General features: G+C 33.9%; 1 protein-coding gene across 1 annotated transcript; it reads right to left on the bottom strand.

Annotated features, from left to right (window-relative positions):
* Positions 1 to 2667: 2667 nt before the first annotated feature.
* LOC123269646 lies at positions 2668 to 10117 on the bottom strand. Its single transcript, XM_044735479.1, has 3 exons — positions 9950 to 10117; positions 8973 to 9844; positions 2668 to 3043 (listed from the first exon to the last, which is right to left on the bottom strand). The coding sequence occupies exons 1-3, from the start codon at positions 10115 to 10117 to the stop codon at positions 2668 to 2670; spliced, it is 1416 nt and encodes a 471-aa protein (XP_044591414.1).
* Between the last annotated feature and the right edge of the window lie 5733 nt (positions 10118 to 15850).

Below are 15850 nucleotides of genomic sequence, written 5' to 3' on the forward strand. Positions count from 1 at the left end.
CGCTTTTTGTTAATAAACCGCATTTTGCTAATTTTATAATTTAAACCGCTTAAATTAACCGCTAATAATTCGCTTTAGTTTGTTATAGGTAATTTGTGTTAACAGTGCATTTATTTCACCGCTTTTTCAGTGCCGGCAAAGTGTTCAACCACGTGTCAACCGGCTTCGCTTTGAAAACCACGCTGTAATTTACAAATCCGCTTTTATCTTAACAATCCGCTATTAACTATATTAAATATTGAGTGTATTTAATGTAAATAAATTCCTAGTGTTATTTTTGATAATAATTTACGCGTTTTAATTGAGATATCCAGACCTAAACCTGATCCCCGCTTTTCCGCTCTTTCTGTAATTATTCATTGAGTTATAGTTGTATAATAGAAAATAATGATAATAGTATAATAATACAGTGATAATTTAATTAATGATATGAATGATAATACAGTAATTTTTTAGAAGATAATAAAAATTAATAAATGATGATGTAAATGAGTGGATAGGGGTTTGTCTTTACAGAGAACGCTGGTGCGTCTCGTGGAAGTCTTCGATGTTCTCTTCGTTGTTCTTTATCTCAACCCCGTTCTTGTATCCAGGTTACTAGCCTGGCATTCTGGATTAAAAAGTTGAATTGGTACTCTACATCTTTGGTAGTGTCCTTGGAAGTTGTTCTTTTTCTCGTTTTCAGGTGGACGAAAACAAAATTCAGCGTGTTTCCAAGCTTGGTTGAATGTATACTCTCGAGTACGTGAGACATCGTATATTGGTGTTGTTTGTGTCTGATAATGCGTTAACGAATTTAAAATTGTTACCATGGCTGGATTAGTTACAGGCTCATCTCGTTAACCTTGTCGAGATGAAATTTTCGACTGAGAGAATTTAATTTTTTCCAAAGTTGGTTTTTGAGCTAACTGACGATTTTTAGTTCTAATTTTGTAAATAGTAGTGTCTTGTTTTCCCTTGAAAATCAATGGAAGTGAATCGGCTTCTGGTTGGACAGGCTCCTTGCATTTATCTGGATATTTTCCCAGTTTATGCATTTTGGGTTCGATTGAGTTAAGTCGTTGTTTGACGACAACAACATCTCGTTATACTTCACGTACAGAACTTGCCAGGTTGGTGAGTTGGCAATTCTTTAATGAGGAATGGCTTTGTACGAGTCTTTTCATGCCATTCTGGAGTCCTTGGATGTCCTGTGTATTCTTCTGGATTTGGATATGGATTTTCTTCATTGCTTTACAGATATCTTCAACCCATTCAGGTCGTTTATAAGTGAACCTGAAGTTTGGTTGAGGTAATGAAGTCAACTGGCTTCTGTCATGCGGCATGAGCTTTTTAAGTTTAGCTGCCACATTGTTATTTGATGGATCTGATACAGCTGCTATAGGCGTTGGAGCTGTAGAAGTTATACCAGGATGTACCATTGTTGGTCTAGGAATTCTGCCAATGTTGAGCTGGGTGATGGATGTTGAAGCTTCTTCAGTATTGGTCGTTGCCGTTGTAGGGGTCGGTATTAATGATTTAGATGGTAATGAAAATGACTGTTTCTTAGAATTACAAGTGATTATGGGATCAGAAGGTAAAGTTTCTGATTTAATGCTTGTTATCGACGACAACTTCGAAGTACTCTCAGTTCTAGTCTGAAATGATGGTTGTCGTTTATTTTGACTTGATATTTTAGAGTTGTTTGAGTCATGTGTGCTGAGATTGTGTATGAGCATAAGGTCATTAGGTTCATTACCGGATTTGATTTTTAATTTGGGTGTTGAACTAAGCATTTCTGACTCAGAGTCTGACTCATAATCCATATACTCGTAATCTAAGTTGTTTTGGTTAATATCAGGGGTTTCTGAACTATTTTCTAAAGTATTTGGTTCGCAGTTGTTAGAAACTGACCTAACTGGGGCACTAGTTAAAGAAATAGGTGCCGTAAGGGTTTGTATCGCGGATATTTGAGCCTTAGTTGGTGTATTGGAGATCACCGTAGTAACTACTTGGTTTTCGGGATCCGGGTTTTTCGTAAAGGGTCGTAAACCGGCTCTTTTTCGTATCTCGTCTGTAGTTCGTGAATAACAGACTGCAGCAATATGTCCACTGCGTCCACAACGGTCGCAGTCAGTTTGTGAGGGTACTTGGTTCAGTGTCTTTTGTAAATTTTCGAACATACTCTGTATCGCGGCTTGAAAATTAGTTATTGAGGATACAAGTGTGTCCGAAAAGTCATCTTTTGGAGTTTATTTACATATATTCCCTGATTTTGCATTTCGGCAAATGTCATTAGTCCGTAAGGGTGCGACTGTACTCTGGTATGTATAAGAAGGAGTAGCGCTTGGGACTATGCCTGAAATAGCATGTATGTGTTGCTGTGTCTGTGACGCAGGCACATGGAAAGAGGCGATCGGTGCTGTATAAGTATGCGTCATGTGAGGTACAGTAGTGTGTGAATGTGCGTATGTACCTGACACATAGTATGGCGTCGGTGGTGCTGTGTAAGTCTGTGTTACGTGCGGTAACGTAGTATGAGACTGTACATGTGTAGCTGGTACATGTTGAGGCACTGGTGGTACGAGTGGTGGGGCAAGCGGTGGAAGCGCGTACGGTAAACGCGCAGTCCCACTAAACGTTGGGGCTGATGCTGTAGAGTAGGGAAGCATGTCCGAATGGAAAAAATCAGGTGCGGGCGGCACGGAGTGATTTTCCGCTGAAAAATTTGAACTCGGGAATAATTCCCGCGGCTGAAATGCATGTGTCGTTGATGTGATTATTATTATTTATCGTGTTAGTCATCGTTCGAGCTAAGGTACTGGCAAAGGGTGACGTCAATTGCTGACAAGCTGTTTTCCAGGTTTCTGCTTCGGCTCTTAATTGTCTAATTACTACCTCGACGGGTTGAGTCGCACTGTTTGTATCTTTGGGGTCAGGTACTCTACTTGCGTTATTGTCAGTCTCATTTGTAGGGTCAGTGCTATTATTGATAGTACTGTTGTGTATGTCACCTTGCGGATTTTCTAGTCCAAGTAAATCGTCTTGTAATTGTAAATATAGACTTGAATTTGAATTTTGAATTGGATTAAAATTTAATAAATTTTGATTTTGTAAATTCGCATTATTACTAATCGGTACCGAGAACTGATTTACTGGGGTGTGAGGAAACATTATGAATAGTTGTAATGTTAATTAAATTTTATTTTAACTATTATTTAATCTTCTGTTTAGATTATTTTACAGTGACACGCCTGTCAGGAATTTTAATCCCAGATTTTCTCGAGAAATAATTTTTCGGTGACGCGTACGAATTAAAGTAGATAATCCCAGATAAAGTAAATATTCGATATTTGATATTAATAATTTAATAACTGAATCTTAGTATTTAATAACGATTTAATAATTAGAATGAACGATTAATATTATTTTGAAATTCAAACTGCAAAGTTAAACAAAATAAATTATTTTGTAACAGGGCTATTTATCCTGTGACGGTAAAACCGCACACGCGTGATAATTATTCGACGCAGCACTGGCGCGTCTCGGTCTTCAGGACCCATTAGCATTAAGTGGGGGAAATTTTAGGTTTCTTGGCTGATCGCGTAGCTGCGGTGAGTTAGAAGTAGTGCAGTGACCAACGCAATAACATCGCTAACCAAAACAGTCCAAAGAAGGAAGCCTGAGTTTCCCAAAGCACAAAAATTACATAGGTATTGAGACTTTGATTCCTTTGATGAGCCAAGGGGGTCATATACCCGGCTCATCAATTTTACTACTTCTCATTAAATCAAAATTTTGATAATTCAATTGTTTATAATAATTTGCTCAATAATAATTAATTATTTCAATTGATTTGGTTCGTTAGCAGTTTGAACATTCTTCTTGGGGATATTATACCCGAGGAATGTTCTAGACCTCTTGGGTTTGGAAGTCGTGAGTAATTAATTTGTTAATTTGATCAATTGATAATTGTTAACATCTTAGGTTGGTTTAAATAAATTTATTTTATTAATTAAATTCTGAATATCGAGAATTATTCCAATCGACACGACATAGTATTCGGTACCCGAGGTCCAAAACGTGCTACGCAGTTACGAACACCGGCGTCCATTTTTGGCGCGCAAATTCCTTGTGAATTTTATTACGCCGTAATTTGCAAAATTAACAATTGGACTATTATTACAATCCATAACAATGGAGTTATCATTTATTAAAATAATTTATAATTGAAAATTATCTACAATAATTTTGGGAACTATTTTATTACTGGAAAATTAATTATTGAGAAATTGCGACGCAATTCGAAATTGAATTACCCGTGAATAATTTTTGGAAGTTATCTTTTACCTCGAGATAAATTATTGTTAATTAATTATCCAATCGACAATAACAATAATAACAATTATCTAGTCAAAAATTACACGGGTCATTTTGATGAAAAATTAATTAAGAACTGTAATTTCATCATCTTGGAAAAATTCCTTAGAATTTAATTAATTACGTGGATATTAATTTCGGGAATTTATCATTCGCTAAATCAATGGATGGACTTTTATAATAATATTTTATATAATCAATAATTAAATTTCGAGCAGAAATTGCATTAAATTATGCGTCGAACGTTTTGGAAAATTTGTCAATAACTTAATATCATCATTCCGATAAAATTCTTTGTAAAACTAATTGTCAGTGTGGATTACGTCCGAGAAAATTTAGTTAATTTTATAGAGAATATTCTGAGAATTTATTTAATGTACTGAGTATTAAACTCGCGATAATTTCGAAATAAGTTCAGGTGTCGTTTTAATCCAAAGTTATTGAAGGTTCTGTTTTATTAATAGTGGAAATTGTTTATGATTTTAATTGCGAGCTAATGACTGAAAATTATTAGTAAAAATTAATGTTGTCATTTTTGGAGTAATTTTGTAATCCGGAAAATAAAAGTAAAGTAGAGTCAGGGTATGTGTGAAGATGCGTGGGTTATGTGTGTGAAAATCGTGCGGGATAAGTGTATGTGAGTGTACGCGTTCTCTGCTTGTTGATGAATTGCCGAGTAGAGTAACTCGTACAGTCCTAGAAGCCATTGTATAGACGCCAAGTGGGGTACAGCGGCAGTAAGTTAGAAACTGCGATATAGATGCTCCATAAGGGGGTACCGTCAGGATTAAGAATTTTGATAGAAGCCGTTGTATAGACGCCAAGTGGGGTACAGCGGTAGTAAGTTAGAAGCCGCAGTATAGACGCTCCGTATGAGGGTACTGTGGGATTAGGAATTTTTTGGACGACCCCTACTTGTTGATGAATTGCCGAGTAGGGTAATCAAATCTTGGTGCGACGTTTTCTACTTGTTGATGAATTGCCGAGTGGAAGACTAGCACTAAGTCGGAGTCGCCGGTTTTAGCCCGAAATCCTCCGTTAGATATAAGTTGTAGTAGCGACTTTCCGGGGGAAAGCGTGAAGTAATTTAGTTGTAAGTGAGCGGTGTACGTGCAAGGGCACGAGTTGTTATCATATTTTGTTGTTAAATAAATACCGGTCATTTTTGTTAAATAAAAATTTATTTCTTTCAGACCACCTTCCTCCACTCTCTCTCCCTGTAGATTATAAGCTCAGCTCTGGTTTCCGGTTCCAGGAACCGAGATACAAAATCCTGGTGGCGCCCTTGTTAATTTAGAATCATTTTGCTAGGTATTATTTTATTTTATTAAATTAATATTGTACACTAAATTTTTATTATAAATAATAAAGTTAAATAAGAGATTTAGTTTTGGCTCAACTAATATAGACAAAAGGTATTTTGTAGAGAAATAAAACTAAAGGAATTTATTTTATTTTCGGGAGTTTCAGAACGTAGTATAAGACAACCGATTCTTTGGACATACGCGTGATGTGACCTTGGGTTGTGTTTTACTTTAGTTTAGGTATGCAGCGTATTTTTGACTTAAGACCCGGCACACACAAAGTATACTAGACAATAGGTTTGTAATACTCATAAATATTTATGCACTGATAAAGTTATTACTAAAAATAATTTTACTAAATTTTTACTGAGAGTACTTCTCAGCTAACATAAAGTAAATGACATCAGCGTAATTATCTTTACAATAATAAGATTATAGTTGTACAATTTTAGAATTTACGCACACAACAGAAATATTTTTGATTTATGATGCTTAGAGACTAAATGAATTAATATGAGAACGTGAGAATTTTTGTCGACTTGGAAATAAATTTTTTAAATTTGAGAATTTATATAATTTTTATAACAAAAATTCCACTAGTTAAATAAATTTTGTAGTTTTTATAACAAAAAATTTGCTATTTAGATAAATTTTCTGTAAAGTATTAAATTTTTAGTTTTATGGAAAATGAATTTATAATTTTTTTTTTTTAACTTCACAGGGAATAGACGACATTCATTTGAGGGCAGCTTCCCTGTTCGAGCGCCATTGAAACACTAAATTTTTTTGCTTAATTTAAAAATTTAATTATTTAGGCCATTAAACCTCGCGGATAAGAAATAATCGCCTAAACTTCTAAAAATTAGGATTCGCTGCTCTGGGATATTCCGTTCCCGTGAACCAATGAGTGTCTTTGTCTTTAGATGATTTTATTAGTTTGAGACCGAAGTTCTCACGCGTGCCAGTTAATTTATTTTACTTACTTACAAATTTTAACTGCAACGATGACCTTTCGTCTTTGATTGACCCTTTGGCAGGTTGTAGATAGATAGTCGTAGTAAATAGATAGGTGAATAGTGGTAGTTTAGTAATAGTGTATAGCGGTGATAACAATAAACTTAACTTTATTACACAAAATAAGCACTTTTAATATAAACTTGTGGTATTTCGGTAATGTAACTTAACAAAATAGAATATTTGTAACAATGGAATGAATATTATTTAATATTAGAAATATAAGAGTGAATTATTAGTAAATTATGGTGAATAGTCACCTAATAGTAGTAAAAAAGGAATATAGGATTAATTGATAGTAAGTTTTAGTGAGTAATCACCTAATAGTGGTAATAGTGGTATAGTAGTAAATTGACTAAGAAATATCTAACGTGGTGGTTGACACCGGGAGATAGATCGAAGTGTCGATCAATGCTCAAGGTTTGAGGTTCGTAACCGTTTTTTCCCCTCCTCGTGTCGTCCTGTGACGTCACGGGAGCTACACATTAATTTAGCGAGCGTCGGTAACGGAAATTTCGGGTGGTAGTTCGCCAGGCTGATAAAATCGGGACATTTGTAGTGTCTCAAGGTATTCTTTCATTTACTCGTGACTCATCTGGCTGAATTTTTATAGTTTTTTTACGACGAGTATCATAACGATAATGATCTTGGACGCCAGATAGTGTTTTGGCTTTTCCTTCATATTCTGAAAATTGTCTGTCTCTCATGTCCTGAAGAAATAGAGCCAGAGAACTATAGATCTGCACAGCAGATGATAAATCAGCTTGAGATTCTTGAAGCTTCTAACTAGCAGCATTAAATCGATCTAAAATTACATTCCAAACGATGACTAGAATTGCTGTTTCTAAATGCTGCAACTTTCGCTGCAACCCGTAGCTTCAGACCGTGTTGTCGGTTTCTTATCTTCGCTTTCAGCAATAAATTCCAGTGCATCAATTATTGCAGACCATTCTTTTTCTAACGCGTAGCAGGCATCATGTCGAGCAGACCAACGAGTTTGAGAAAGACTCTTAATTCTTAAATTTGTACGCTGCACCAAAATTTCCCAACGATGGGTGGATGTAGTGAAGAAATTATATAGTTCTTGCAAAGTAGAAAAAAAATCGACTGCTTCTGTAACGGATTCAACCACACATGATCCTACTAAATTTAAAGAATGAACAGCACAAAGAACGTAATCTGCTAGAGGATTAATTGTTTTGATTCGTGTCTGAAGGCCTAAATAAATACCTGACATATTGCTTGCATTATCATAAGATTGACCACGACAGTTCACTATGTCCATTATTTTCTAGAGATTTTAACAAAGCATTCTCAATATCTTTAGCTTTATGGCTGATATTTGGTATAAATTCTAGAAACCTTTCAACAATTTCACCGTTATCACGTATACATATTGAAACACTAAATTTTACTTAATTTAAAATTTAATTATTTAGACCATTAAATCTCGCGGATAAGAAATAATCGCTTAAACTTCTAAAAATTAGGATTCGCTGCTCTGGGATATTCCGCTCCCGTGAACCAATGAGTGTCTTTGTCTTTAGACGATTTTATTAGTTTGAGACAGAAGTTCTCACGCGTGCCAGTCAATTTATTTTAATTACTTACAAATTTTAACTGCAACGATGACCCTTCGTCTTTGATTGACCCTTTGGCAGGTTGTAGATAGATAGTCGTAGTAAATAAATAGGTGAATAGTGGTAGTTTAGTAATAGTGTATAGCGGTGATAACGATAAACTTAACTTTATTTCACCAAATCAACACTTTAAACAAGACTTATAATATTTCGGTAACGAAATATTTATGAAACAGAACACTTGTATTTAAGATTATAACTAATTTAGTAATAATACTAGTGAGCGTGGTGAGTAATCACCTGATGCGAAAAATAATAATTTTAATAGAAAATAATACAGAATATTAAATTAAATAGTAAACTTTTAGATTAATTGAGATTTTGGTGAGTAGTCACCTAATAGCAGTAATAGTGGTAATAGTAGTAAAATGACTAAGAAATATTTTGCGTGGTGGTTGACACCGGGGGATAGATCGAAGTGCCGATCACCGCTCAAGTTTTGAGGTTCGTAGCTGATTTTTCCCTCCTCGTGTCGTTTTGTGACGTCACGGGGCTACACATTAATTTAGCTAGTGTCGGTAACGAAAATTTTGGGTGGTAGTTCGCCAGGCTGATAACATCGGGACATTTTGTAGTGTCTCAATATCTAATAATTATAGTAAGCTGATCGACATGTGCAATATCAGGCGTAGAATCTACAATTATACCAAAATACTTAGCAGATTGCACCTCACTAGAAATTTGTTGTAATACTTTATTCTGCATCAATAATATGATTTCTTCATAGATTGTTTTCGATAAGTACGATGTATTTCCGCTACCAGGGTGCGCGTACAATTTTAGATGTTCAGACAAAAGTGGATCAAATTCAACAAGAAGCTCTACTGTTCCTAAGAAATTTCCATTATGGAGATCTCCAATTCGTTCTGAATTTCCTCGAAATGGCAATCCTCTTATTGCTAGTGATTTAATAATTGCAATGACTCGGTATAAGATTTTTTTCCAGTATGTAATTTCCTCATCCAGCTGTTTTATTAGACGTTGATCAACACGCCCGTGAATTACTGCTCGAGCTTTGAAATAACTAACGTTAGTCTTGTGAAAATCAGAATTTTCATGACCTTCGAGGCGTGCTTTTGAGTTTTTCCAATCACGAAATCCTTCACCAGTAAAAGCATTCGTTTCAACACTTCTACCGAATAATAAGCATGGAACACAAAATACAGAACCCTTAGTTTCTGAATAAATTAACCATTCACGGCGTTGAATCTCTCCATTTTTCAATGTACGTTGAAATAAACTTTTGGAACAATACCTTGTTTTATCATTATATACATTTTTAGAATTTTTAAAATCCGTATTATTATTTCGAGGTATACCGTTCATAGTTATAAAATCCCGTGTTTCTTCATTCAAATTCCATAAAAAAGGATCACTATTAAATCGTATAATATCAGTTATTGACTGGAGTTCTTCTGTATGTTGTGATGAAGAGAAATTTGATGGCGTCCTGTTCGTATCTTGTGATGGAAAAGTGTTAGACAGTACTTCTTCATTATCTTGTGCTGAAGTTTCTTCCAATTCTGGCTATAAAAAAAATAATTTTAGACACTTGATATTTATTAACTCTTTATTGAAATTAAAACTTCATATCGAAAAAAAAGTTATTCACAATTATAACAAAATACTTACGACAGATGAACATGACGGTTGTTCGTCATTATTAGAAGAATTAGTTGAGCTTGTAATAAAATTAGATATTTTTGGAATTTTTTTTAGTAAACTGTCTATTTTTGTAGATTCTTCTGTTTTTCTTTTACGATATTCTGCACCACTAAGTTTTTTTCGGTATCCACTCATATTCTATTAAAAAATAAAATCAGAACTATGACCGAATTATAAAAAAACACCACTAACACCTCATTTAAAGTTATCAATCAATTATTTTTTTAATACTAAGAAACAGAATAAAATGATTCGAGACTTGTAGACATGAAGAGCATTTATGACAGGAACGATTTCTGTATTTTTTCTACAGCGCGATGCTTTGTTTTCTGCATTAAACAAAACAAAGTCAAACGCGTCAAGACCTCTGTTAAGCGTAGCGCTCTTGTTTTGAATTTACGATCACATAAATAAAACACTCAGAAAACAAAATTCTTGAAATTTTTATTTATACTTATAATAAACACATAAATGTAACTATATATGTAAACTGGTTTAATATATATATCAGCTTACATAAATAAACTTTATATAATTTTGAAATTCTGGATAAAGAATATCGAAAGATTTTTTTCTGACTTTAGATGAAAACTAAAATTTCAAATTTTTTTTTTCAATTAGTTTGAGAATGCAAAACATTGAATATGAAAAAAATGGGATATATTTTTCATGAAAAATTATTTATGTTAATAATAAATTTTCTGACATTTAAATAAATACCGCAATGATATTAAATACGTGCATATCTTCTTTTTATTTAAAGTTAAAAACAAATTGCGAAATTATTAAGATTTAATAATTTTTAAAAGCTTTATAAGCATATGATCAATTTCATAGTAATGAAACAAAAAGTAAATAACATCATTCGATAAAGACTATAATTGATCTTTTAAAAAATTAAAATACTATTCATAGACTGAAAAGTAAATAAAAAAATTAAATTATAATATATTCTAGAGAAAATTCTTTACAAAAATTAATCTGAACTCAATTTCAAAGGAGACTGTCTTTACTTTTTTTCGTCTCTGGAATTTTGGAATTTCAAAAATTTCGCCGCCCCTCAAATCATGCCGCCCTAGGCTCGGGCCTCGCGGGCCTAGGCGTAAATCCATCACTGTATATAATCTATATTAAATCTAATATATATATTCGATATAATCGTTCGTAAGGAGTGAACTCCTCGAAGAGCTCAAAAACGTAGTAAGTGCAATTTTAGCTCTTAAATAAGAAATTAGCAGGAAGTTGCAGGGATGGCCTTTAGGATCAACCGTTTATCTAATTTTTTAATTTGGTTTTCTATATAAAGCGTGTTTTTTAGTTTTTTAAAACTATTATTTATTCTTTCCTTACTAGGAATTAATTCTATTAATTCAGTAGTGATTTAAAAATTGTTTCTTTTCTTAATGCTAATTCTATTGTGTTAAATAATAATAATATTTAAAAGCAGTGTACCTACAGTCTAAAATACAACGCATGCGCACATGAAAATAACATTTCTGTAGTGTAAAAGTATAGTATTCCTTTATATCTTTATCTTTTTCTCTCCGACTACGTACATATTTGCGTCCTTTAATGTGACGCTCATATTATGATTATTGTAACGCTCATATCATGATTATTGTGACGCTCATATTATGATTATTGTGACGCTTTTATTATGACTGTTGTGACGCGACCTTGAAATTTTACCTTCAACGCGCGCAAAGAAGTTTCACTTCAAAAAATTTTTTTTAATCAAGCTTATTTTTTATAACACCATGTTCAAAATTTTGAAGTGTTCAGAAAACTTCTAAGTGGAATAAAAAAATACTAATATTGAAAATTAAAAATGGTTATCATAAAAAAAACTTGATTTTTTTTTTGTTAAACTACGTTAAATAATAGACAAAAGCTCTAAATAAATTTTTTTCGAAAACTGCATTTAAAAACAAACGGAACAAGAAAAAAAATCTGGAAAACTTCTGGAAAACTCCAATCCTCCAAAATTAATGTCGAAGTTTCTCGTAATTTGTTTTAAGCGTGAATCAATGTGTCCAAGTAATTCAGCACTAATCATGCTTATTTCATCAATAATTATAACTTTTACAAATTTAAAGAGTGCTCGATACTGACGAGCTACTTCAATGCTTAAGGGAAGTAACTTTGAAAGAGTAATCTTGAATGCTGTATGCACCGTGGTACCATCAATTGCTACAGCGGCTTTACCAGTCGAAGCACATGCAATGTATGCATTGCATAAACCATCAGTATTTGTAAAACGATTATAAATATCTATGATAAGTCGGATAACAAATGTTTTGCCACAACCAGCTGGGCCAGTCAAGAAAATTTGAAGAGGACTTTTATTTGGAGATAATAGATGTGATATTACATGTTGTAACAGTTCAATTTGTTTGCTGTTTGACATTCTCATCAATTTACAAAAGTCTGCATTTGACATCAAATTTTCTTTTTTCTTGGCAATGGGTCCAAGTTTGTTCAGTACAGCCAAACGAATGTCAGCATTGATATCTGAATTCGCATTTTGAAACAAATGTTGATATGGAACAGGTTCAGCGCATCTGGTCGCTGCATCTTCAACATCATCATTTGCAAGATTAATATCATTACGACACAAATTGCGACAAATTTGAATCGTCTTTTGAATGTCAAGATTTGATTCAAATTCTCGTCAACGATTTAAAATCAAATCCTCGTTTTCATCATATATTTGGATGAATTTCAATTCCGACAGAATTTCTGCATCTTCGTTGCGGAAAGGAAAGTGTAAGGACACCATTTCTCTTTTATATTCGTTTAAATCTTGTGCCATATCAAAGTTACGATAGCGAATAATACGTTGTTTATTTCTCTTTAAATAAGTTCCGTTGCTCTGAACAGTATATTTTGCAACAAACTGAGCGAGTGTGACATTTTCCAAGTCTTGATGTCGCTTTTCATATTTGTCGAACCAATCATCACGCCAAATATCAGTTGAATCATCTCCAACACCCATTGCGTCTAATTCTTTTTGAGTTTTTCGGATTCTCTGCCGATCAGTAGGCCACATTGTGGAAATAGTGGTTACAACAGTGGAACATTTGGACGTTGGCTCTCGTAAAAGATACCAAGCAGCTTCTTGACTTGTCATCTCTACACTATTTAATATATTGACTCCGATTTTTCGAGTAACTTCAACAATATCAAACTCTGGATGTTCGTTCATAATTTCGATAATGAGACGTTGAAGATGGCTCACTTCTCTGTTGGTTTTATTGATGTACTCGGCGACGTAAGCGGCACAAGAATACTCTTCCGTAATAAATTGAATATCCATGTTAGACTTCACAATATTGAAAAGAAATGGATTAAATGGATTGTGCCATTTCTCATGTGGCTGGCGTTTTAAAAATACTCTGGGTCTATTGATTTCAGCTCGCAATATATTATGATAGTGGTCATCTGAATGTATATCGTTGTCTTCATAAAATGCATCCATATCAAGATAGTCTTTATTTTCAAGATTTAATCTTATACTCTTGTAATGATTAGAATAATGTTGAAAATCCGGTTCTTCTTTCTGCATAGGTGATAATATAATGGTTCTTTGACAAGGCATAAAAGGAGCCTCGAACCTGCACTTCTGTGGTCTATTGGCAACAATTTTTTTAAAACACGTAAATGTGTGCTTGTGGATCTGAAGTTTCATGTTACCTGATGCTTCTTCAGATGAGACTGAAATTAAGTAATCAATTAATGCTATAGCATCAATTTTGTTATTATTTAGAGCATCCACCGGAGCGTTATTCAACCCTAGTAACATGTGAGCGTGTGGATTTCCGCGATGTTGGAATTCAATCCTCTTGAAGTAATCTACAACGTAATATTTCCCAAAAGGAATAAATTTTTTTGATTGCAAAATAGTAACCAAAACATTCACTAACTTGTTAAAGTGAATCGCGCAAGTTACAGCATCCTCATTAATTAAAGTTGTTTTCTCCAGATAATGCAAGTTTTCGGCAGCTTCTAGTGTAATGTCGACTCCACAACGTTTTAATTTGTACAATTTTTGAATTAAGTCCGTCCAGCCGATTTCATTAGCACTAATTGTCAAAAAAATTGTTGGTTTACCAATTTGCCTAATCATAGCAAAAAGGTCTTTTTTACGATTAGACCAATACCATGTCGAATTTGGAATTGATCGAAGAAAAGCAAGGTTGGTTTCGATACAGTTATTAATATATTGTTCGTCCTCAATTTGTTGTCGAGTGACTGCTGTATTTTTACCAACATGTTTAAACGCAATAGTAAGAAAATCACGAACTTTTAATCGCATAATTTTCATTGCAACATATAAAAGATGATACGGTGTTACAACTCGACGATCAGATCTTCGTAATTCACTTGAAGCTATTGTGAATGGTGTTGCCTTAACTCCTTCTCTGAAGTTCCGAAATTGACCCAAGTAAATGGATGGGAATGAAAGCTCTTCCGCATGTTCATCGAACAACAAACTCCGTGGAGTATTTTGTTCTCCTGGTGCAATACGTAAGTATTGATCCTCATTCCATAACAGTGTATGTTGTTGAGCAGTTAAACTCTCTTCAATGGGTATGTGTTCACTTATATCTTCTAGAGGAACGTTAGTTGGGATTGAGTCATTTTCGAAAAATGATTGATCTAATGTTATTTCATACATTATATAAAGTGGAGATTTTAACAAAAATTGTAACCAAGCTTTTATAGTACGCTTGTTAATCATACCGTGTAAATAACTGGATCTATGAATTTTTTTTCGTTTAATATGAACATTAATACAGTAATCGTCATCAACGTTTCTTGGTAGACTTTTCATCATTGTATCAACGCATACTGGAACATTAATAACTTGTCCTAAAATTCCGTACTGACCATTCACATGCCTTAAACGTTGAATCTGCATAAAAGGAAGACGAGGTGAAATGAGTCTTTCGGATAAAATATCCAATGGTGGTAAATGATCGGGGATTTGTGGATATTTAAACCCGTTATACACTGACAGCATTGGAATTTTATCTTTATTCAATGATGTAAAGCGCGTAGTGCATAAAGCAATCTTCTTTATAGATGTAAGAGGAAGAATTGTATTTAAAATCTGTTAATGTTGATTAGATGCAGATTTGAGATCTCTTTTAAACCACAACCTATCACAGACTGAGCAAATATGTCCAAACGGGTTATTGATGAATTTAGTCTTAAACTCTTCATGAGCTTTTTTATGATGATAAAAAGTAGAATAAGGTACACGCAAATCATTAGCCTGGAAGCCTCTCGTAACGTTATTGATACTTGGCGTCGTTGTAGTATTTGGAATGTCTCTAATAATAAAATCTGCTTCAGATAAAATTGCACCCTCTTGATCCCTAGTACACGGATTATCTGTTGAAAAGGTTTCAGTAGATGGAGCATTTAGTACTGAGTTTTTAAGGACCATCGTAGATTTTTTCCGAGCTCTATACTGACGACTACGGTCAGCTGGTGTTCTTGACGTTTTTGGTAAATCCGAAAGAGAATTTTCTTGATGTATTTCAGCTTGAACATCAATCGACGTAGAGCAGGTTGGCTCTGAAATTGCAGAATTTTCTAGGGCCTTCTTCCGGGCTCTACACTCACGAATACGTTCTGCTGGTGTTTTTGACTTTCTTGGTGGATCCGAAACAGAATTTTCCTGATGTACTTCAACTTGAACATCAATCGACGTAGGGCAAGATGGCTCTGGATTTGCAGGATTTTCTCGGGCCTTCTTCCGAGCTCTATATTCACGAGTACGTTCTGCTGGTGTTTTACGTTTTTTTCTAGGTGACATCGGAGTGCAGCTAATAGATTGTTGATCAATGTATGTAGTTAAAT

Source organism: Cotesia glomerata, linkage group LG7 (assembly GCF_020080835.1).
Source record: "Cotesia glomerata isolate CgM1 linkage group LG7, MPM_Cglom_v2.3, whole genome shotgun sequence".
Lineage (NCBI taxonomy): Eukaryota > Metazoa > Arthropoda > Insecta > Hymenoptera > Braconidae > Cotesia > Cotesia glomerata.